The following is a 24,413-nucleotide window of genomic DNA, read 5'->3' as shown; positions in this document are numbered from 1 at the left end:
TCACTTCATCGGATGCATTTGGTGGAAAAAACAGAGGAGAGATTTATATACACACACACAGAGAACATGTGTGTGTATATAAATCTCTCCTCTGTTTTTTCCACCAAATGCATCCGATGAAGTGAGCTGTAGCTCACGAAAGCTTATGCTCTAATAAATTTGTTAGTCTCTAAGGTGCCACAAGTACTCCTTTTCTTTTTGCGAATACAGACTAACACGGCTGCTACTCTGAAATCTGCAACAAGTGAGATTTAGGTTAGACATTTGGAAAACTTTCTAATTATAAGAATAGTTGAGCTCTGGAATAGGCCACATATAGAACTGAAACCTAAGATTTTACTAATACAATTGCACAAGAAAATTATTTTTTTAACATAAAACTGTTTTAGGTTTAAGAAAGGACCTAGTGAAATCAGCAATCACAATGAAAGCTCAGAGTTGGAAATTATGCAGAAAACTACAACTACATCATCAATGCTTGCAGAAAGGAAACATTTGACCATCTAAGGCTATGTCTACACTGCAATCTTAAGTCAACCTATGTTAAGTTGACTTAGAGCCACCGCATTAATTATTGCAGTGGCTGATGTCCATACTACTCTCCTGTCGGTGGTACGCATCCTCACTAGGAGTGCTTCCACCAACTGAAGAGGGGCAACGTGGGGGACTGAGGGCCCTTAGCTCTGCGCAGCCACCCACCAGGACCCCAGCTGCTTCCCGGCGCTTCTCACCTTTGCACTCCCAGCCAGGAGCAGGGGGCAGTGGCGCAGGGCTTCTCACTTCTGGCGGGGAGATGTGCACCCGGAGTGCACTAGCCTGCCGTGCTCCTGGCGGGGAGTGGGGAGCTGGGACCCTAGGTAGCAGCAGGGCTCCCAGTGTGGAGTGGAGAGCCCAGGTGGCAGCCCAAGCCGGGAGCCTGAGTGGCAGTCTGGCTTGGAGCAGAGAACCAGCAGCAACCCGGCAGTCAGTGTCTACACAAATACTGCATCTCCCTAAGTACACAGATATATATCCTATGCCTCTCACTGAGGTGGGTTTATGATGTTGGCATACATAGGCAGCAGATATAAGTGGCTAGAGAGGCTAAGCCTCCCCAAACAGCCAGCCTGCCGCCTTTGGAATGCACCACCACTGAAAGGGTGGGTGTCCCGGCTGTAGCCCCACTTGCACTCTGCTCCAAGACCCCACTTGTCTTCTCCTCCTGAGGCTCTGCCTCTTCCTGTCCCCTCTCTGCCCACATGGGGACCTTGCTCAAGTGGTGAGCAGCTGGCCAGTTCAGCTAGCTAGCTGGCTGGCCAGTAGGCGGGAGGGGGGAAGCCCGGGGGAGGAGGTGAAGAGGCACAAGTGGTGGGTGGGTGGGGCCAGGGAAGGGGGTGAAAAGGCATAAGCAGCAGGTAGGGGGCTGTGGAGGGGGTGAACAGGTGCGAGCGGAGAGGGGGGCAGAGGCACGAGAGGCGAGCGGGAGTGGGCTGAGTATGACCAGGGGGGGTGGAGGCTGAGAGGGGCAGGCCTCGGGGCTGGGCCCTGGTCTGAGTGCGCACAGCTTCCCTGAATGGAGGAGTCACACACCGCCCATGTTGGCATAGTAGGGGATTTACATTAGGAGAGGAGCACTTCAGTGTGTGTACACCTCCAGTGTTTTGTCAATGAAAGCTGACTTTTGTCAACAAAACTGTGTAGTGTAGATAAGGCCTAAGAACCCTTTGGAAACACTGTTCGTTTTGGGTACAATGCTGTCCTTTTAAAAATTACAGTGCTCGAGACTTTTGGTTATAGTAACATTGGATTCTTTTGTTCTCTTTTACACTGAGATGCCAGCATCACAGAAAACTATCACAATTAAATAGTGTTAAACATTCCTCCTACTGAGAGACAGTGTGGTAATATCTTTTATTGGACCAACTTCTGTGGGTGAAACAGACAAGCATTTTCTTCTGAAGAGCTCTGTGAAGCTCAAAAGCTTCTCTCTCTTTCACCCACAGAAGTTGGTCCAATAAAAGATATTACTTCATCCACCTTGTCTCTCTAAAATCCTTGGACCAACATAGCAAGCATCCTTTTGAAAGAGATTGGCCTGAGCTGCAAAATTGGGATCTGAATTCAGATGCAAATTTGCCCATAAATTCAGGTATATTCATATTTAGGTTTTGGTGTGAACCAGTCTCTAATTATTGAAGAAACTATCACTATCAATCCTAAAAGTCAACTGAGAAAAGGAAGTAAAGAGGAGTTGCTTTGAGTATCTTCAGCTCCTACAGATCTCAGTGGGACTCAGCACCTTGGGAGAGGACTCAGCACTTTCCAGGACCAACCCCATAATCAGGAATTAGGGATTCTTTAAAAAAGATATTGGAACATCAAATTTAAAAGACACCTACAAAAATGAACAAAATCTATGCAACAATCCTAGCAAATTAAAGCACAAACTTTCTCACGTTCCTTCTGGGTAACTGCATATAGGATATCATGTAATGTCTGTTATACCCAATATAAAACAAAGAAAAGAAAAGAGACAGTAGCAAAACATGAATGTGCTAATGAAGGGAAATACAATGAGCATGGAACACAAAAACAATTGCCAACACAGAGAATAATTTGGAATACAGGTGAGTTCAAAGGGAGCCCTGGGCAGCTCCAGGGTTTAAACCACCATCTCTGATCTTCTTTTTCTCTTTAAAAGTTATGGACCATACTTATTCACTCCTAACTTTGAACCTCTCTTTCACACCACGTTATCTGATCTCCTTTACAGCCAGAATATCTCTAACTATTCCACTGACTGCTTTCCTGTCTGTTTCTAATTTCCTCTCCTCTGCTAAACATGTTTCTCTTCCCCTCTCATGTTCTTACTCTCCTTGCCTTTTGTACTTCTTTCATTCCTACTGACTACCTGCTTCTTTGGAATACAAAGCTCTGTACTCTCATGATTCCAGTCTTATCTTTCCTAGCATTTCTTTTGGCTGTCATGGGTTAGCAAACTCTCTTTCCATTTTCATTCCATACCACAGGGTTCCGTTCCTGGTCCACTCCTCGTCTTCCTTTGCACAGATTATAGTAGTCAACTCATTGCTAGTTTTGCTTTTTGCTATTGTTTATATGCTGATAATACTAAATATTCTTATCTCTTTTCTCTCTTATTGATACTTCTCTTCATGACCCAATGTAAGTGTACTTTTTTAAATTGCAAAGTGCCTTGGCTAAAGGAAGCTCTTCTGTAAACTAAATAGCAGTAGTAGCAGTTACTGGGATAGAAAGTCTTTCATACTAAGTAGTTGATTTGATGATGACTGAAAGATGCTACCATCCATTTGCTGTTTAGTTATATGAGGTGGGATCATGGGATTTATTAACAGGAGTATTGTAAGCAAGACACCAGAAGTAATTCTTCCACTCTACTCTGCGCTGATTAGGCCTCAACTTGAGTATTGTGTCCAGTTCTGGGGGACACATTTCAGGAAAGATGGGGACAAATTGGAGAAGTCTAGAGAAGAGCAACAAAAATGATTAAAGGTCTAGAAAATATGACCTATGAGGGAAGATTGAAAAAATTGGGTTTATTTAGTCTGGAGAAGACTGAGAGGGGACATGATAACAGTCTTCAAGTACATAAAAGGTTGTTACAAAGAGGAGGGAGAAAAATTGTTCTTCTTAACCTCTGAGGATAGGACAAGAAGCAATGGGCTTAAATTGCAGCAAGGACAGTTTAGGTTGGACATTAAGAAAAACTTCCTAACTGTCAGAGTGGTTAAGCACTGGAATAAATTGCCTAGGGAGGTTGTGGAATCTTGATCACTGGGGATTTTTAAGAGCCTGTTGGACAAACATCTGTCAGGGATGGTCTAGATAATACTTAGTCCTGCCTTGAGTGCAGGGGACTGGAATAGATGACTTCTTGAGGTCCCTTCCAGTTCTACGATTCTATGAGTGAAATGAGTTGGTAGGTTTGGTTTTTGTTGTGCAGAAATGTGTTTTTGTCAAAAATATGGCCACCAATGGTGCTCTTGCTTACATGCTTGGCAGAGAGGCTATGTATTGCACTGGGAAAAGGAATGAACCTTTTCAGCTGTGGACTATGTTCATGTGAACTAGGAATCTTTTAGCCTGCACCTGTATCATCTACATGCAGGAGTTACAGTACTTTGGTGCCCACTGCTATTCACACCCCCATAGTCCAAACCGCAGGGCAGCACAGACAAGCCCTAGGTCTTCTCCAGGTCAGAGTTAAGAGACATGTAGGCGGTGCATACAGGGAAACATGATTGCTGCTGGGTATACTGCATCTATTCTGTGGCTTTATAAGTGACTTAAATTTCCACTGCTGTCAATGCATTTCTCATGGGAACTACGTTCCCTTTATATATGTTTTTAAAGTCAAGTCTCCGACTGCATAAAGAAACCTGCTAGACAAGACCAGCCAGCTACACAGTGCCAGAAGTTTGCCTAACAACACTACAAAATATAAACCAATTTACAACAATAGATAATCAGGTAGAACTAACTGAACAAACCCCTCAAATTAAAGAAACTATGAAAATAAAGAGACAAAGATAGAGTGAAAAATCAGACACAGCAACACAATAAGGATTTTACCAGCAGTCAAAGTGTCTTGAACACTTCCAACCTCCAACTGAGTGCAACCATTAATGAAACATATGCATAATAAGTGTAGCAATCAAGAGAAAGCAACAAACAATGTGCATAATAGCAGCCAATGCAATCAAGTGACACAGAAAGTGAGAAATAGCCAAATTGTGAACAACCCCAGGAGAAGAAGCCAACACATGAGAGAGAACGATGAAGTGAAAGCCATTATAAAGCAACACAACTGAAAAAATATTGAAGAGCTACAATCTGAAAAGTTCTGTTAAAAAAAATCCCAAGTAAATTCTGAAGCTCTATGTAGCTGCTGTGAAGTTCATGATCTTCCCTCACTGGTCAGTCACATCTCTCTTGGCTTTCTTCACCAAGTTCAAACTTTGCCCTGATCTTGAAAGTCTCTTCACAAATCTCCTCTAGCTCAGCATTTCTAAACCAAGGGTCTGGGGCCCTCGTGGGGTCCGTGAGCGGGTTTCAGGGGTCTGCCAAGCAAGGTCAGTGTTAGACTTGCTGGGGCCCAGGGCAGAAAGCCACAGCTCCACCATGTGGGGCTGAAGCCCAGGGTGCCAAGCCCCGCCACCTGGGGCTGAAGCCGAAGCCTGAGCAACTTAGCTTCATGTGGGGCCCTGTGGTGTGGGGCCACAGGCAATTGTCATGCTTGCTACCCACTAATGCCAGCCCTGACTTTTATATGCAGAAAAACTGGAGGTACCTGAAGTTTTTATAGAATGTTCGGGGGAGGAGGGTTCAGAAAGAAAAAGGTTGAGAACCCCTGCTCTAGCTCATGGTACTGTTTCCTATCATAGCTTCTGATTTTTGCTCTTCTCCCATATCCCCCACTCACTTCACTCTGCCAGCATCTCAGCCTCACTAGTCTGTCTCCTTTTCTCATCTCCATGCTTTCTTTCACACTGCCCTTTATACTGGCTTGGAACATCTTCCCTTACATGAGGTAATAAGTAGAGCTGGGAGAATAACTCATTTTTCAGTTTGGTGGCCATTCTTAAAAGAAAAACAAATAAAAAAAAATTCAGTTTGACCGGAACCTAAAAATTGGTGAAAAATTTTGGCAGATCGAAAAGTCTGTTTTGGGTCAAACAAAAAAAATATTTATTTCTGGGCATTTTTAAGGGCTAGCTTCGCAAAATAACCGAAGGATATAGTGCTAATTGTGTCATAACTTTTAGGCCATTGGTTAGTGCGCTCACTGGGGATTCAGGAGACCCGCTATTCAAGTATTTTATACAAAGTGGAACAGCATCAACAGGAGAAATGGCGAGAGACTCAGGCCAGAATTGCCTGGTGATTAGGGCACTCACTGGGAAAGGAGAGACCTGGGATCAAATCCGTGCTCCTCAGCAAGAATTCAAACTTGGTCTTCCACAGCCCTGGTGTGAAGCCTAACCACTGGGGGAAATGTTATAAGGTAGGAGGCAGTGGTGGCAACTAATTTAGCTAATTCTTGTCAAATTCACAAATAGTTTTGGGTTGACTGAAACTACATTTTCAGCAAATAAACTATTTGTCCAAAATTCCCCGCTCTACTAGCTCTAGTCCCATCCATCCACATTTTAAGGTTCATTGAATGCAATGCACACACACACAAACTGCAGCACCACTGCCCATCTCCACTGTTTGCCTGGTGATTCGGACAAATTCTGCCCCTGGCTACATCAGAATAAATCTGGGGTAATTCCATAGGAGCACAGCAAGAGTAAGTCTTTTCATTTACTTCAGTTGGGTCTGGATCAGGCCCATGTGCAGTGTCTGCATTCAAACAAATAATAAATAACAAAATAATAATACTATACACCGATGACAGTTCAAATTTATATTGAAAAAGTTATCACACCATGGGCTGAAAAAGTAACCAGCTGTACTCTATGCCATTCAAAGGTGAGACTATTGTAGCCCACAGGAGGTCATTTTTTAACCAATAAGGCCAAAAATGTCCTCTAATAGTTGGAACATCAGGTGTATAGGTTCACCATACTCTTTTAAAAGATTTTTCTACAAACTCCCTTTATTGAGGCACTTCAGACTTAATTTATAAGACCATGCAAAAAGAACAGGAGTGCTTGTGGCACTTTAGAGACTAACAAATTTATTAGAGCATAAGCTTTCATGAGCTGCTCGCTTCATCTAATGCATAGAATGGAACATATAGTAAGATATATACATATATACCTACAGATAAGTTAGAAGTTACCATACAAACTGTGAGAGGCTAATTAGTTAAGGTGAGTTATTATCAGCAGGATTGATGACATTTTCATCATCTGGACCCATGGAAAAGAAGCTCTTGAGGAATTCCACCATAATTTCAACAATTTCCATCCCACCATCAACCTCAGCCTAGACCAATCCACACAAGCAGTCCATTTCCTGGACACTACTGTGCTAATAAGCGATGGTCACATAAACACCACCCTATACTGGAAACCTACTGACCACTATACTTACCTACATGCCTCCAGCTTCCATCCAGGACACACCACATGATCCATTGTCTACAGCCAAGCTCTACGATACAACTGCATTTGCTCCAACCCCTCAGACAGAGACAAACACCTACAAGATCTCTATCAAGAATTCTTACAACTACAATACCCACCTGCTGAAGTGAAGAAACAGATTGACAGAGCCAGAAGAGTACCCAGAAGTCACCTACTACAGGACAGGCCCAACAAAGAAAATAACAGAACGTCACTAGCTGTCACCTTCAGCCCCCAACTAAAACCTTTCCAGCGCATCATCAAACATTTACAACCTAGCCTAAAAAATGATCCTTCACTCTCACAGATCTTGGGAGGCAGACCAGTCCTCGCTTACAGACAGCCCCCCAACCTGAAGCAAATACTCACCAGCAACCACACACCACACAACAAAAACACTAACCCAGGAACCTGTCCTTGCAACAAAGCCTGATGCCAACTCTGTCCACATATTTATTCAAGTGACACCATCACAGGACCTAATCACATTAGCAATGCCATCAGGAGCTCGTTCACCTGCACATCTACCAATGTGATACATGTCATCATGTGCCAGCAATGCCCCTCTGCCATGTATATTGGCCAAACTGGACAGTCTCTACGCAAAAGAATAAATGGACACAAATCTGACATCAGGAATCAGAATATTCAAAAACCGATAGGAGAACACTTCAACCTCTGTGGCCACTCAGTAAAAGATTTAAGGGTGGCAATTTTGCAACAGAAAAGCTTCAAAAAGAGACTCCAACAAGAAACTGCTGAGCTTAAATTAATATGCAAACTAGGTATCATTAACTTGGGTTTGAATAGAGACTGGGAGTGGCTGGGTCATTACACAAATTGAATCTATTTCCTTAAGTATCCTCACACCTTCTTGTCAACTGTCGAAATGGGCCATCTTGATTATCACTACAAAAGTTATTTTCTCCTGCTGATAATAGCTCATCTTAACTAATTAGCCTCTCACAGTTTGTATGGTAACTTATCTATCTATCTATGTGTTCCATTCTATGCATCTGATGAAGTGAGCTGTAGTTCATGAAAGCTTATGCTCTAATAAATTTGTTAGTCTCTAAGGTGCCACAAGTACCCCTGTTCTTTTTGTGGATACAGATTAACACGGCTGCTATGCTGAAACCTGTCATTATAAGATCATGTGAATCTTTCTCAGCCAATCAAAAAGGTATACCAATAGGCCTGTCCACTATCTTGAATCACTTCAAGTGAATTCCCTCAATTTTTGTTTCTGTTCTTCTTATGCAATTTAAAACTTAGTGTTACTCAGAGCATTGTTGACACCCCTTCTATGACCCAAGCCAGTGTGTGACCTTTTTGTTTATTTTATTTTCATGCCGTTTTAACTTTCTTCAGTAATACATTTTCCATTCATTATTGTGTGTTATGTAATCATTTATTTAATTAATTAATTTTCAAATCTTTTTCTTGTCTACATTATGGAAGGCATGCTTCAATGCAAAGAAATAGGTACCCAAATGCAACCCAGAATGGGATAGGTTTAAATTCTTCAAATATGGGGTGTCCCCCGCCAAATTTCGCATAATATCATGCATATCCTCTTCCAGATGTTTCTGTAATGTCTAACAGATTGTTAGCTCACATAGTCATGTGATTTGTTTCAAGCAACGGCTAGCCAGCCAATAGTTTTTTTATTTCAAAACTAATAGTCACATAATAGAGCAATGAGGCAAAACTATTTTTTGGTCAAATGGCCCTGCCCCAGCCAAGTGGTGTTTGTTTGGCAATTTGAAGTTATTGTTTTATAATGGGAGGGTGTGGGGAAAGAAAATCTGGAGAACCCTGAATCTGTGTGTGTCAGTAAAAGTCAAACATCTGCCTGTTCTTTTTTCCTTTATTACAATGGTGTCATAACATACAATCTCCATGCATGAAGACATGAACGTTAATACAACATATTGTAATTGTTAATACAGCACATCTGGGCCAGAGATGACAAAGAGTAACTTAACCATTCTGTACAGCAGCTGAAGTACTCAATATATATTTTAATTAACCTCTGCAATTTGTTCAAGAGTGCAATATGTACTATTTGCTTGATTTATTAACTGGAAAGCGGCTAAGAACAGAAAGTCAGTAAACTGGAATCTGAAAATTTACACTTCTCTTAGCATTTTTCACAGAAGAATCCTTTACAGGTTTGAGGCTGAACGTAAAAATTTACACATCAATTGGTCCATGTTGAATAGCTTATCCCATAGAAGCTTTTGCCAAGATTAAAATGCAGTAAAATCACATGTAAATGTAAAATCCTATTACATTCCTTAAAGGGAGAAAACTAGTTATTTAAAATAATGTTTTAATATGCCGCTATTAAATTTAACATTTTGTCTGCACAATTTACATACATTTAAATACTAACAATATTTATTTCTCAGAACTATTTATGAAATTTTAATAAAGTAGAATTTTCATTCTGTAAATTACAAATGCTGGGGCTTAAAATGATGCAATGTTAACATCCTATTAATGTCTCTGTCCAAAGCATTCTAGGTATTAATGCTGTTCACTATTTAATTATAATTATTTGAAATTAAAATAATATCAATATATTTCAATATATTTCAATATATATACAGGGCTCAGTTCAATATCCTGAGCCCTGTGATTTGCACACCAACATTCTACTCCTTCTCTCATTGAAAATAATGGTAAAATTCCCATTTATTTCATTCAGAGCATGATGTGGCCCAAAGGCACTGATTCTCATACAAGCTGAAACACTCACTACCCCTACTGATTTGCATATGTTCATCAATTCTCTGACCAGGCCCCAAAGGAAATACAGGCTGTCTCCGGGTGTAAAGTATGTCTGGTGAGAAGTGTGTGTTTATTGTACGAAGTTTGCCAGATAAGACTGAACACCTCTCATTTCATCACTTACGTGCACCAGGTTTGAAAGACTCGACACCAAGGTGATACATGTAATTTGACTCGGCCTTTCCTCTTCCTTGATGCAAATAGTTTGCTGGGTAGAGGGGCTTTCAGAAGAGGCCTCAGAAACCAAGATGTTTTCCCTGCTTGACTTGGACATCACTGATTCCATAGCACATTCTATCAGCATATAGGTCTGCCCCAGTGTTCTGGGCCACCCCATATTGTTTTGTAGAGAGATGTCTGCCAGCTGTGTACCTGGTTGCTCCCTTGTGCTGCCACAGACAGTTGTATTTCAGATGCTGATTGACTCCTTTGTGCACTTAGAGCCAACTCTTCCAAACTGCTAACCATGGAAAAGTCCTTATTCACAAGAATAGCCCTACAGACTTCAGTGGGACTACTCCTTGGAGTAAGGACTACTCCCATGGGTAAGGGTTATTAGGGATAGCCCCATAGTTTGGAAAGCATTTTAATTTGAACTAGACTCAATCAAGTCTAGTTCACAGTCTTGGTCCACATCTTCAAAGCTCTCACAGGCTTGGGCCCAGGAGATCTAAAAGATTGCCTAAAACGCCTTGATGAGGACTGTAATTGACAACTGTACTTCTCAGGCACAATAGAACTTTTTAAACACAAGAATACAGCTCATCCATGCAGGAGACAGAGCTTTCTCAGGGGCTGCTCTCAGACTAGCCTCACCACCTTCTATGCCAAGGGCACTTCCTTAGCCTTTCCTGATATAAAACCCACCTTTTAAAAATAAATAAAAACAACCCTACCAAATCCAAACACAACAGTGCACACACAGAGGGAGAGGCTGAGAGAAAGAATGAACCACATGTAACCAATATTTGTCACATTGCTTCATGCACTGCTGGAAGGTGCTCAGATACTATGGTGTTGAGGGCATCATACATGTAAAAGAACAGAATACAATAGAATAGATTTATGATACTTTTCTATAATGTCTGCCCACAAAGAAAGTTGTTGTTTTTCTTTTAAAAAATGCCAAGATACATGCATGTAACTTAAAAAAATCTAATTTGGATATTTTATAGAAAAGTGAAGTTTAAAGACATTGGGTGAAATCTTGGCTTCATAAGTCAATGGAAAAACTCCAATTGACTTCAGTGGGGTAGGACTTCACCACAGTTTTCACCTCATTAGCCACAGGACAATTTAAACAATAATTAGCAATTACATTTTGTTTTTGGAAGGTGTATGCCATCTGCCAGAGTTTATCAAAGAAACTGATGGTGTCAAACCTTCCACTGGTATAAACTGAGACAGAACACCCAATAACGATGAGAAAATATATTTTTTCCGAACAGAGTAGCTGTGTTTATGTGTGTGTGTCTGTGTGAGTTTAATTTAAATGTAACATGAGACACAAAAATAAGAAAACAAAACCTAAATAAACTGATGTTATAGCTCAAACCTGATGTCTCAATAACTTGAAGAAGAAACATGACATTCAGAGGAACTGAATTGTTGAGTGACAAAGGTAAAAAAGCAAAGCAGATTTATATGGACATTTTTTATATTGATTGGCCAGCATATCTATGGGGATTTTATATGTTACAGGTAGTTAGTCACTTCTCTCTAATGCAGAGGTCTTCAATCTGTGGGGAGCACCCCTCTAGGGGGATGTGGAGTAACATTCAGGGGGCACAGCTGGGGCCTGGACCAGCTCCCACAGGGGCCAGGGAGGTAATGGCGCCCAACTCCACACTTGATCCGGGCCCTGGTTGCCTGCCCCGTGCCCAGAGTCCCGGCTGCCTGCCCCATGCCTGGGGCCCCGCCGCTGGCCACAGGCTCCTACCCGAAGCTGTGGCCCCAGCATCAGCCCCCTCAAGGACCTATGGCCCCACTTCCGGCTCCGTGGGAAGGGTGCAGACAGGGGTAAGGTGGATCACAAGGTAAAAGTTTGGAGACCACTGCTCTGATGCAATACAAGTACATGTGGCATGACAGAGAACCCAAACCTGACTCCAACACGTTGCTGCAATAGCCACTTTTACCTTATCTCTCATACCTGCCTTGTCATGGATAAAGAAGTTAATAAATACTGTAAGATAATTATATGTGCATTAAGTGTAAAGAAAAAAAAGATTTGCCATACTAGATTACAACAATGGTCTCAGAAGCTAGTACATGATCCTGCAGAACAAGATGAAACATTTCACTATATAAATATGACGAGAGGACGCTAGACCAGTGGTTAGGACAATTGCCAAAGACTTGGAAGACCTAGAGTCAATTCCCTGCTCCAGCATAGACTTCCTGTGTGACCTTGGGCAAGTCACTTAGACTCTCTGTGCCTCATTCCCCCACATGGAAAATAGGGATGATAGCGCTTCCCTACTTCACAGGGCTGTAAGAATAAATACAGGGCTGTTAGAATAAAGATTGTGAGGGACTCAGACACAATGGTAATGGGGGCCATAAATGACTGATAGATAGTTAGATACACACAATGCACCTGTCCATTTGTGACATCCTGGGATAAATAATTCTTTCCAATCCCTGCAGGCTACCCAGCAGAAAGGTTGAAAACCTCCATTTCAACAATTTGACCAATCACATTTGACCAGTCAAATTCCCTAAAATCAGTGATATTCAGTCGCAAACGCACTAGGGCAATGTTTATAATACAGTCAATATATTATTCTTCATGAGACTAAATGTGATGCACAAAAAACGTTTTGGGGAAAAAAAGCAATTTCGTGCATTTACCTGCGCCCATTATGAGCCCAGGTGCAGTGTCCTTGGTATGGACTGTTCCTGACACATATGGATTGTCTGCCCAGCGGAGATGGAGATGAAGATGGCAATCAGGCTTTAAGGATAAGAGGAAGAACACAGTATTTTACAAGATGTTAACAGCAGTTCTGCTACTTTGGTAATTAATGCACAATCAGAAACTAGCATGCAGTGACAACTGCCTTACAAAAACAGGGAAGTGACTGAATTTTACAAGGCAAGGTCCAGAATAAAATATTAGTGTGATGTATCTAGTGGTAACCAATTATCCTGGCTCTGTATATTTCCATGGCCTTAAAACAAGGTCTGCAATTCAGACAGAGGCAGTGTGAAATTATAGCACAAAATAACTTTGTGACAGAGTGACTGCTTGGATCTTTTGAAGAAGCAATAAAACGCACCAAAGATTTATTTGTTGTTGTTGATCATCATCATCCCTGGGCTGCCTTTATGCATTTATCAGCTAAAAGAGAATTAGATTAAAAACAACTATTTCTACTGAAACATCTTCTATCAGGAAAAAAAATCATTATATGAAAAATATTTTTAAATGTCATTTTTGGAGTGAGCTTGATCATATCTCTGGTTAATTAACTTACTGCCTTCTGCTCTTTCCACAGTGGTTCATGGAGCTCAATATTCCTCCCACTAAAGTTAATGGGAGCAAGATCACACCCTAAGTGAGGACTGAGACCCTGATTCAAAGCCCATTGAAGTCAATGAGAATCTTCCACTGATTTCAGTGGGCTTTGGATCAAGCCCTGTAGCATGAACCATGTATTGCTGTAGCTCAGTCTTCTGAAGGGAGTCAACATCTCCCTCAGTCTCAGTCTTTTATTCCTACTATGCAGAGAGGGATAAAGATTAGTCTGTCCCCCTGACTACGAACGTATATTTTGCCCCCAGTGCAGGGATCTAAGAGTCCAGTGGAGCAGAGAGCCTGTGAGAAAGACACAGGGGATCTGTCAGTGCTGTCTCAACAAAAAATCCAAAATGCTGTGGGTAGCTGGGACACATAAACTATAATAACGTCCATTCACAAAAAGAAAAGGGGTTTTGACAGCACTAGCCATTTGACTTACATTTCCAGGCAACTGTGTAACTTCCCTCCCCCCACCCATAATAGGGTAATTGTAATTGTGTTTTAAGATAAAATAATACAATGCAAAAACAGAAATAAAAGGTGTTCATATTTTTAATCCTATTGATGAAGTGCTCTTATTCCCAGACAAGCTCCTTGCTGTGTAAAATAATTTATAATAAATGACTGATTGCATTGGATCAGGATGCACAGAAGGCAAATTAGAGCACACCTGTCCCATACAAGTCAAACAAGTCTAACATAAGAAGGTGCGATGCTGCAGATAGAGCAACCAGAGATTAATTTGGCCCAATAACTTGTGAAGGTGCACGGTTATAGAGAATACATACATCTATATCCAGTGTAAATTAGAGGAGAATATAGCTTGGTACTAGGTGCTTGAGATGATTTAACGACTGTTCATTATTTATATTTCAGCATATTCTACAAATAGTTCTTGTGCACACAGGACAAAACATAGGAGTCATTAAAAGGAACCACTTACATGTTTGCAGTTAGTTGGTTTACCATTCATATCAGAGATTGGAGGGGTCAGATAGTCCCAGTCACGGCCTTTGTTGTAGGTTATTAGAGTTGTAACTTTCCCATCGATTTTTTGATTGGCCAAAAAGACTCCTTTAACGCCTCTGACCTGGAGCATAAAATTAAGAGGGTTAATGACCAGCCTGCGAACACTTCTTCAGCCTGGATCATTCCTGATTTAGAAGTTCCTTACAAACTGAATATTCCAGATACTTACTTACTCTTAAAGGGGAAGAGAATGGACATTTAAAAAACCCCCAACAGTTGGTGCTTTTGGTTTCTGAACATATTTCAAGACATTAAGGGCATGTCTACAATACAAACTTTTGCCAATACAAGTTACGTTGGCATGAAGCTGCCGCAGTTACTATATTGCTTGTGCACTGGCACATGTGGCTCCTTGAGTCGTCACTGTGCATACTCACCAGGAGTGGCTGTGTCAATGCACACTGCAGTGCACTGTGGGCGAGTATCCCTATGTGCAACTCAGCACCATCCAGTGCACTCTCTTTTGGGAAGTTTTGGCAATCCATGGTGGGGCAGAAAAAAATCACGGCAGGAGTGACTGAGAGCAAGGGGTCAACTTCTCAGCATGCAACTTTCTCCATCCAATAATGTCATCTATCTCCCAGAATTTTCCCAAAATTTCACAAACCCGCACTGCCCTCCTCACTGTCTGCCATCTCCAACAGAAGCATAGAGCCTGCACAGCTCTGTACTACTGTCATGAGCATTGTAAGCACAGGATGCATGATCCTCCGGTATTTGCAGAGCCACAAGAAGAACTGATTCAGCAAAAAGTGTGATGATTTTGTGGAGGACAGACTGCTGCTGGGCATAGTAAGAACCAATTCAAGTTTGTTGGTGGTATTCACAGAGCAGCTGCAGATGGTGGAGCCTCACTTCTGGGCCTGAGGAATGAGCACTGAGTGATGGGATTGCATTGCAATGCAGTCTTGGGATGACAAGCAGTGGCTGCAGAACTTTCAGATGTGCAAGGCCACACTCTTGGATTTGTATACCAAGCTTGTCCCAGCCCTTCAGTGCCAGTGACCAGAATCACAGCTGCACTAACAGCACAGAAACAAGTGGCAATTGCAATGTGGAAGCTTGCAACACCAGATTGCCTACTGATCCGTGGGATAACATTTTGGAATTGTAAAATCCACTGTGGGGTTTGTTTTCATGCAGGTGTGCAGGGCCATTAATTGTCTCCTGCTATATGGGACTGAGACTCTCAGTAATGTGCAAGGCATAGTAGAGGGATTTGCAGCTACGGGATTCTTGAAATGTGGTGGGGCAATAGATGGCATGCATATCCCCAAAAACCAACTTGCCACAGACTACATCAACAGAAAAGGCTACTTTTCTATGGTTTTGCAAGTGTTTGTGGATCACTGGGGATGCTTCACCGACATCAGCGTTGGCTGGTCAGGGAAGGTGCATGGCACGCACATCTTTAAGAACACAGGACTGTTCAGAAAGCTACAAACAGGGACCTTCTTTCCTGACCAGCAGATTACCACTGATGATGTGGAAATGCCAATAGTGATCCTGGGGGATCCAGCCTACCCCTTGCTCATGAAGCCATACACTGGTCACTTCAACACCATCAAGAAAATATTCAATTACAAATTCAGCAGGTGCATAAAAGCAGTTGAATGTGCTGTTGGTAGACTGAAGGGATGCTGACATTGTCTACTCACTAGATTGGACCTGCGTGAAAAAAACATCCCAATGGCTATAGCCATCTGTTGTGTCCTGCATAATATTTGTGAAGCAAGCGGGGAAAAGTTTCTGTGGGGGTTGAGCGCAGAGGTGGAGCCGCTGTCTGCTGAGTTTGAACAGCCACTACCAAAGGCTATTTGAAGAGCTCAACACAGAGCTGTACAACTCAAAGCTTTGAAAGGGCACTTGGCCAGTGAGCCACAGTAAAGCACTGTGGTATACTATGCTCAACCTGGTTCTGCTATTTTGGGGCCTGTTAGGAATTGTGTCATGCTTGGTGTACTTTTATGATTATTACACTGTGTTTGTCACTGATTCTATGAGATGTGTCACACTGAACAACAAGAAGCAAGTGGGTGCTTTCAGTATTGCTAGGCATTCTGCAGGATATATTGGGAACTAATAAAGATGAATTATTTTCCAGACAATAAAATGTTATTGAATAACCAAAACACTCCAAAAAATTCTGTGCAAGTTAAATAGCAAATACATTACAAATATAATAAATGTATGGAGCTTAAGAAGGGGAAAGAACATTCATGTCCATTTCAGCTACACATACAGCAACCATGATTCTCAGAGGTCGGTGCATGTGAAGCTGTGGTTGTCTTAATGTCCCCCTGTGTGGAGTTGATGAGGTATGACTAAAAGCCAGCCAAATGAATACAGCTATGCTATTTTACTCCAGCTCACGGCCGACCCTAGACATTTGTTTAGTTTAGTTATTATGCGCTCCATCATTCAATAGAAAGTGAGGATGATTGGGTACTATAATTAAAGACTATGGGGGCAAGCTAGATGAACAGAGCTATGTTCATTTAATTTCTTGGGTTTTATATTTTCTTTTGTTCTTTTAAAATGTCTATGAAAACTTTTCCAATAAAAATTCATAGTAAAAGGAAAAGAAAGAAAGAGATCAATGTGCAACAAACTACTGTGACTCTTTTGGGTAATGTTGATCACTAATCTGGCTTCTGAACCATTGATTTCTGACACATTCCCACAATCAGGAGAGAAGGCCATACTGGTTAAAAAACCCAAATTGATTTAGCAGGGAAGCAAAGGCAGTTTAAAACAAAAACAAAACAAAAAACAATATATAACAAAAGAAAGGGAAAGTTGATAGTAATGAATATAAATCAGAAGTTAGGAATTGCAGAAAATTGCTAGGGGAAGCCTAGGGACACAAGGAGAAATCTATGGCCAGCAGAATTAAGGACAATAAGGTGTTTTTAAATGTATTAGGAACAAAACAAATCTCAACTATGGTATTGGTGGAAATGGTAGAATTATCAATAATAATGCAAAAAATGCAGAAGTGTTCAATAAATATTTCTGTTCTGTATTTGGAGGAAAAAAAGATGATATGGTCTCATCATGTGATGTTGACAACCCTCCACTATTATCTCAGGAGGATGTTAAACAGCAGCTACTAAAATGAGACTTTTTTAAATCAGCAGGTCTGGATAACTTACATTCAAGAGTTTTAAAAGAGCTAGCTAATGAGCTTGCTGGACTATTAATGTTGATTTTCAGGTTTCAGAGTAGCAGCCGTGTTAGTCTGTATTCGCAAAAAGAAAAGGAGTACTTGTGGCACCTTAGAGACTAACAAATTTATTAGAGCATAAGCTTTCGTGAGCTACAGCTCACTTCATCGGATGCATCCGATGAAGTGAGCTGTAGCTCACGAAAGCTTATGCTCTAATAAATTTGTTAGTCTCTAAGGTGCCACAAGTACTCCTTTTCTTTTTGTTGATTTTCAGTAAGTCTTGCAGTTCTGGAGAACTTCTGGAAGACTGGAAGCTAATGTTGTGCCAATTTTTAAAAAGGGTAAATGGGATGACACAGGTCATTATAGGTTTGTTAGCCAACACTGATCCCAGGTAAGATAATGGAGGGGCTGATAAGAGATTTGATTAATAAAGAATTAAAGAAGGGTATTGTAATTAATGCAACAACATGGATTTATGGAAAACAGAGCCTCTCAAACTAACTTGATGCTTTTTTTTAGGAGATTACAAGTTTGGTTGATAATGGTAATGTGTTGACATAATATACCGGTACTTAGATTTCTGTAAGGCATTTGACTTGGTACTGCACAATATTTTGATTAAAAAACTAGAACGATATAAAATAAAATTACATGAAACGTAGTTGTAAACATGGAATCCTTATAGAGTGGATGTGTTTTCAGTAGGGTCCAGCAGGAGTCAATTCTTGGCCCTATGCTATTTAACAATTTTATCAATGATCTGGAAGAAAACATAAAAACATTACTGATAAAGTTTGCAGCTGACACAAAATTGGAGGAGTAGTAAATAATGAAGATGAGCGGTTACTGAATCAGAGGGATTTGGATCACTGGGCAGAAGCAAACAATAGGCATGTTAATATGGCTAAATGTAAATGTATACATCTAGGAAAAAGGAAAGTATGCCATGGGGAATTCTATCCTGGGCAGCAGCAACCCTGAAAAAGATATGAGGGTTGTAGTGAATAATCAGCTGAATAGACGCTCCCGGTCTGACACTGTGACCAAAAAGAGCTAATGCCATCCTGGGATGCATGAACAAGGGAATCTTGAGTAGGAATAGAGAGGTTATTTTTCCTGTATATTTGGCACTGTGACGGCTGCTGGAAAAGTGTGTCCCTTTCTTGTGTCTACTATGCAAGAAAAATGTTGATAAATTGGAGAGGTTCAGAGAAGAGCCATGAGTATAATTAAAGTATTAGAAAACATGCCTTACAGGAGTAAACTCAAAGAGCTCAATCTATTTATCCTAACAAAGAGAAGATTAAGGGGTGACTTGATTACGTACCCATGTTGGTACGTGGGGAATAAATATTTAATAATAAGCATTTCAATGGAGCAGAGAAAAGTATAACACGTAGACAAACTCAGACTGGAAATAAAGTGCACATTTTAAAGTGAGAATAATTAGCTTCTGGAACAATTTATCAAGGGTTGGGATTCTCCATCACTGACAATTTTAAAATCAAGACTGGATGTTTCTTTAAAAGATCTGCTCTAGGACTTATTTTGGGGAAGTTCTATGACCTGTGGTATATAGAAGATCAGACCAGATGATCATAATGATCCCTTCTGGTATCTATGCTCTCAGAACCTGCTCAGAGGAATCACATGGCCCAGAATCTAATGGAAGTACAACAGGACCAGAATGTTACATTTTGGGGAGTAGGGTGTATGGAGGGACACAGATGTGCTAAAGGAAGAAGAAGCAGCGACGCAAGGAGAGTTCCTGTGTGTGGCAAGAGAGACTTTTAAAACTGAGAGCTTGCCCTGTGATTTTGGGATCACGTTCTTTAAAGTTTTCATCAAGAAGAGAAACACTTTGCCAGATTAAATGCCATTCCCTGAATTCAGGCCAAAATGTTCTCTCCCTCTCTCAGCTCTCGGTACAATCAGGAATGGCTAGTTTTCACTGAGATTGTTATTCTGCATACTCTTTCGTCCCTCTCAATCTGTAATATTTAAGAGTATATTTGCCCTCATTCCAAACTCCCTCTGATATTAACATTAATGAGAGCTCTGCCTGCAGACTTATGGGACAGCAGACTTGTTAACATGGTATAGATTTGATACTAATTATTATTTTATTACTGATGATTTGCATGGTGATAGAATATCCAGGATTGATCCAAAGCCCACTGAGAGGAAAGCTCATCCAGCGGCTAAAGTGCTAGCATGAGACTTGGGAGATGGGGGTTCAATGCCCTGCTTTGCTACAGACCTGCTAGGAGCCAGTCACTCAGTCTCTCTCTCTCTCTGTCTCAGTTCCACATCTGTAAAATGGGGATATTTGTCCTTCCTTTCCTAGCAGGGATGTTGTGAGGATAAATACACAGAAAGACTGTGAAGTGCTCAGATAGCTTGGTGATGGGAGTCATATGAGGCCTGATTTTCAAGATCTCAGGGCCTAGCAGCTCCCATAGAGGCACCTAAATAAATGACCATGTTTTCAAGAGAGTTCAGCTCCTGTTCAGGCATCTAGATTTTCAACAGCACTCAGCAGCCAACAGCTCCTATTGTTCGGCAGTCGTTTTCTTCTTATGACTAGACAGTATGATATACACTAACTACCACAGATCTGTTCTGTAGTAACTATTGCAGAACTTTTCTGTGCCATTTTACTATGAAGGGGGAGCATGCAGAGGGCGCCTCAGCATTTACAACATACAGTGTGTGTAGTTACCACCTAATGGTCAATTGTGCAAATATTACAAACACTCAGCTGAAATCAATGGGGCTAAGTCTCATGATTGGGGAATAAATGTACGAGTAAGGCCTGCAGTTTGGTGTATTAAATAAGCAATTACTAGCACAATACGAGTATGCTGTAAATCAAGTGTCCAATGCTGTGACCTTTACTTATGAGTACTCCCACTCTTTTCATGAAACATGATATCAACATGCTTGTTTTGCAATGATCTCTATGCTAAGCTTGTGGCTGGTTCACTTTGACAGCACTTGGTACAGTATTTCAAGACCATACTGACTTTGAATCGCTGCTCACTGCTTCTTTCTTTCTTTTCAACATATATTTTAAAGGTTAGTCCCTGCGCACATATACAACAAGAGAAGAAAAGATGTACTGTATAAAAGAGATAAAGGATATAAAGGAAAATGAATGCAGACAGGGGAAAATCTCTAAAAGACTATAAAGCAGATGCACATGTAAAGGATGAAATGAGGCCAGTGGAAGATAATAAAGACAAACTGTGCAAATTTCAAGCAGAATTATACATTAGTTGAAAGAGAAATTCTTAATCCATTAAGGGTTATCTGTGTTTGGAGTTGAAGATTTTTTTTTCCAAGACACTTCTATTGAATCACCCTGCAAGATATCCCAAGTCAGAAAAAAACCTCAAAATCAACAACCGCCGAGCAATCCCTAAAGCCTTATTTTTATTAACTACTTTGTACAGTGTAACTAAGTCAACACAAAAAAACCCTTGTAGATATTATTGCTCATCACATTCTAGTAGAGAAAACAAACACTAATTGTATTTCACCATATTGCAGAAACGATCTGCAAGTTTTAAACTTTCTACAAGTAGGCAGAGAAATTTGTCCATGTACAGTGCAGCTCTTTTCTGAAAATTGACTACATAAGAATGGCATTGTAAGGTTCCATGTTTATTGTGTCTCAATCATTCCTTATTAAATATGCTCCATTATAAGTATTTTTTAAAGCCAGCTCTACAAACTAAATCTGGAATTTGGAAATAATCTAGGATCTCTTCTTTTTGTGAACCACCAATAATAGAGGTTCCACAGGACAGATATTGCCCTCAGTGACACTTTTGCAACTCCCTGAACCTCAGTGGGCTTGCACAGGTGAAACTGAACGGACTTTAGTAAACAATACTCAAGACCAGTAGCCCCAAACCTTTTCTATACTGGCAATTCCTCAGTAATAAGGGAACAGCAGAGTGGTTGTGACCCCTTAACACCTCTTTGTGGCCTCCAGTTGAGAACCCATGCTCTAGAAGATGGCGGAGGAGACGAGAACCCAGCTTCTTTCCTCTTAGCTGTGCTGGCTCTGCCTAGCTAACAGGAGCAAAAAAGCAGCAAAAACATATTTTGTCATTAAAAGCAGCACATGGGACTCTGATTACACAAGAGGAAGAAGGTGGACTTTTTCCATACCCTCTGTTCCCTGCAGAACCCCCCTACATTAATCAGTTCTTGAACTGGGAGGGTGGTAATTATGTCACACCTCCTTATCTCACAGCAGTCTGTTGAAAAAGAGGGAGTTATATAAAGGTGGAGGAGATTAGAAAAATTTGGAGCATGCCATCATTTCCCCCCTCCAATTACAATACCAGAGAGAATAATTTAACTCCTTCCTAACCCTACGTGCCAGGCTAAGGAGTATTGTGAATGCTTTGTAAAGAAGTCTTGTGCATTTAGTAAGAATATTTTTTAAAGCTCCAGAGGAAGCAGACTATTAAATTCAAGTGTTGTCATTATCATCTTTCTGAACAAGAGAATTGATGGCAATTTTTCCCTAAACTGCTATTTTTCCTTTTTTCTTTAGCCAACTGCTGCAGGTTTAAAATAGAGGAGATGAGTATTTGCAAAGATGGCTCCTCTCACAGCAGCGCCTCTAGGGAAAAAATGCCTACAGAAAGTAAGAGGATTTGTGGTCTGACTCAAATCTAATGTTGTTGTCTCTTCATTTGTCGAGGTCAACATGTAAAGACACAGTACTAGGCTCATACAACTGCTATTTTCTGAGACCCTATTGGCTAAAAGGCTTCCCGGTTTAAAAAAAAAAGTATGTAAGCAAAACTCAATGAATGGACTTACATAGTATCTGATATTTACATTCATTGGTTTCTCAGACAAAGCAGCTAGCATCTGAAATGCTGACAAATTGTAAAACAAATGTAAGGCCAAAAAGAGTATTGTTGTATTGCCTAGAAGCTAAATTTTGTTACATAAGACAATTTCAGAGCTGTTTATATTCCTCCTTCCACAATAAACTAGTGCTAACTGAATCTTACTGCTTGACTCTTCAGTACTTGAAATAACACCAGACCCAATATTTGAAGAAAGTGAAAAATACTAAACTTGTTTCTGCACATCCTTGGAAACTGTGTCTTTATACAACGACCAACACTTTAGGAGGAAGAGGATAGGGAGGGAGAATTAGAGTAATACAGTACTCCCTTCTCATCACTCTAGAAAATTGGGGAGAATATTATCACTATAAAATTAATTACATTCATAATTAGAGTTGCTGATAACATAAAGTAGGAGAGATAAGGGAAGAGACGGAAAGCAACAAAGTTCTAATATTTGCATAGCACCCTACCTCCAGAATATCTATCAGCACATTCTCTTCTGGCTGCTTAGTGCTCCTGACGTTCTCTAGTAAAATGGAGTAGTATACACCCTGTGGGTCAGACTGGTACAGGTTATACGTGTCTGTCTGGTACCATTCTTGAACAGCCACAAATATTTGGTTTTCATCCGTACTGATAATCTGTAAATCCTGCAGAAAAAGAAATAAGATACAAGATGAATCATAATTGGCAATTAAAAAAAAGATACTATTGTGCCTACATGACAAAAAACAAACTAGTCATGAGAGTCAAGTGCCAGAGAAAACAGATACACTTTAAAGATCCCTGACTATGAGCTCTCTCAGCCTAGGTACTAGGAAATCTACTATATCCCATCTCTCTCAGATTATGGGATATAGAATTTTCACCTAGAATTTGGAATCCAAACCACTTATTAATGCCTGAAGGAGGTGCTTTTGTTTCTTATTGGAAATGGGTTGGAGTTCTTAAAACAATTATTAGTCAACAGGTTTCTGCATCACAAAACCTCCACCAATATTCACATTTGCAGCACAGATTCCTAAGACTGAGCGGACACAGAATGTGAATTACTTGTGAATTACAAGACATAGACAAAAGTCCATGAAATCTCCTTAAGATCTAAAATAGGATGAAATGCAACCACCAATTAGGACAGAGATATATTACAAAGGGACCTAGAGAATGAGAAAAACTCTTTGTGGCAGAGACCATGTCTTCCTATGTGTTTGCAGAGCACCGAGCCCAGCAGGGCCACTGAGTTTTATTGTAATATAAATATTAAATAATAACAACAACATTCTGCATTCATTTCTCAATAATTTCACGCTTTGCTTATTGCAATAGCCTCTTTGCTGGACTCCCTGTTTCCTCTCTCCATCCTCTGCAGGAAAAATGCAGGCTAATACATCTTGGGGAAAATAGTCCAATACACAAATATTCAATCAGAGGAAGAAATCAGGAAGTAGCAATGCTGAAATAGACAGTAATAGTGGACAGAAAATTGGACCTGTGTTTGCAATAGGATATGGCAGCAAAAAGGCCAACGCAATTTTGGGTTGCACACACAGAAGCATCATATCTGGGGAGAGAGATTATTACCCCTTTCTACTAACTTGGTTGCAATAACCACTGGGCATATTGTATTCAGTTCTGGTCACCTTATTAATGGAAAAACACTGACAACCTAGAAGGAATTCCGAGAAGAGCTTCCAAAAATAGATAGGTGGAAGGAGGGAATGACATCTGAGTAAATATGTAACAAACACCTTTATTACTTTTCCATTTCTTTACATAGAAGTAACAAGAGTTGACTAGGTGCAGAAGAAGAGGTGACTATGTATAGGAATGATTACCCTGCACAGCTCGCACCTCTTTTGAAGGTATATATAATGAAAAGCTAGACAAAAACTTTTTTGTATATAAAAGGAGTTAACCTCAAT

The 24,413-nt window shown here is 40.6% G+C and overlaps 1 protein-coding gene across 4 annotated transcripts in view; it reads right to left on the bottom strand.

Annotated features, from left to right (window-relative positions):
- Window positions 1-24,413, bottom strand: part of SORCS2 (sortilin related VPS10 domain containing receptor 2) — an 847,342-nt gene that overhangs the window by 78,641 nt on the left and 744,288 nt on the right. For all 4 annotated transcript variants that reach the window (XM_038400342.2, XM_043512489.1, XM_038400346.2 and 1 more), the window contains exons 9-11: window positions 22,962-23,141; window positions 14,354-14,500; window positions 12,741-12,843 (exon numbers count right to left, since the gene is read on the bottom strand). In XM_038400342.2, the coding sequence (XP_038256270.1) occupies window positions 12,741-12,843; window positions 14,354-14,500; window positions 22,962-23,141 (430 nt within the window). The remainder of the gene's footprint in view (window positions 1-12,740; window positions 12,844-14,353; window positions 14,501-22,961; window positions 23,142-24,413) is intronic.

Source organism: Dermochelys coriacea, chromosome 4 (assembly GCF_009764565.3).
Source record: "Dermochelys coriacea isolate rDerCor1 chromosome 4, rDerCor1.pri.v4, whole genome shotgun sequence".
NCBI lineage: Eukaryota > Metazoa > Chordata > Testudines > Dermochelyidae > Dermochelys > Dermochelys coriacea.
Note: the sequence above shows the minus strand (reverse complement) of the source record. Positions and strands in the feature narration are given on the sequence as shown.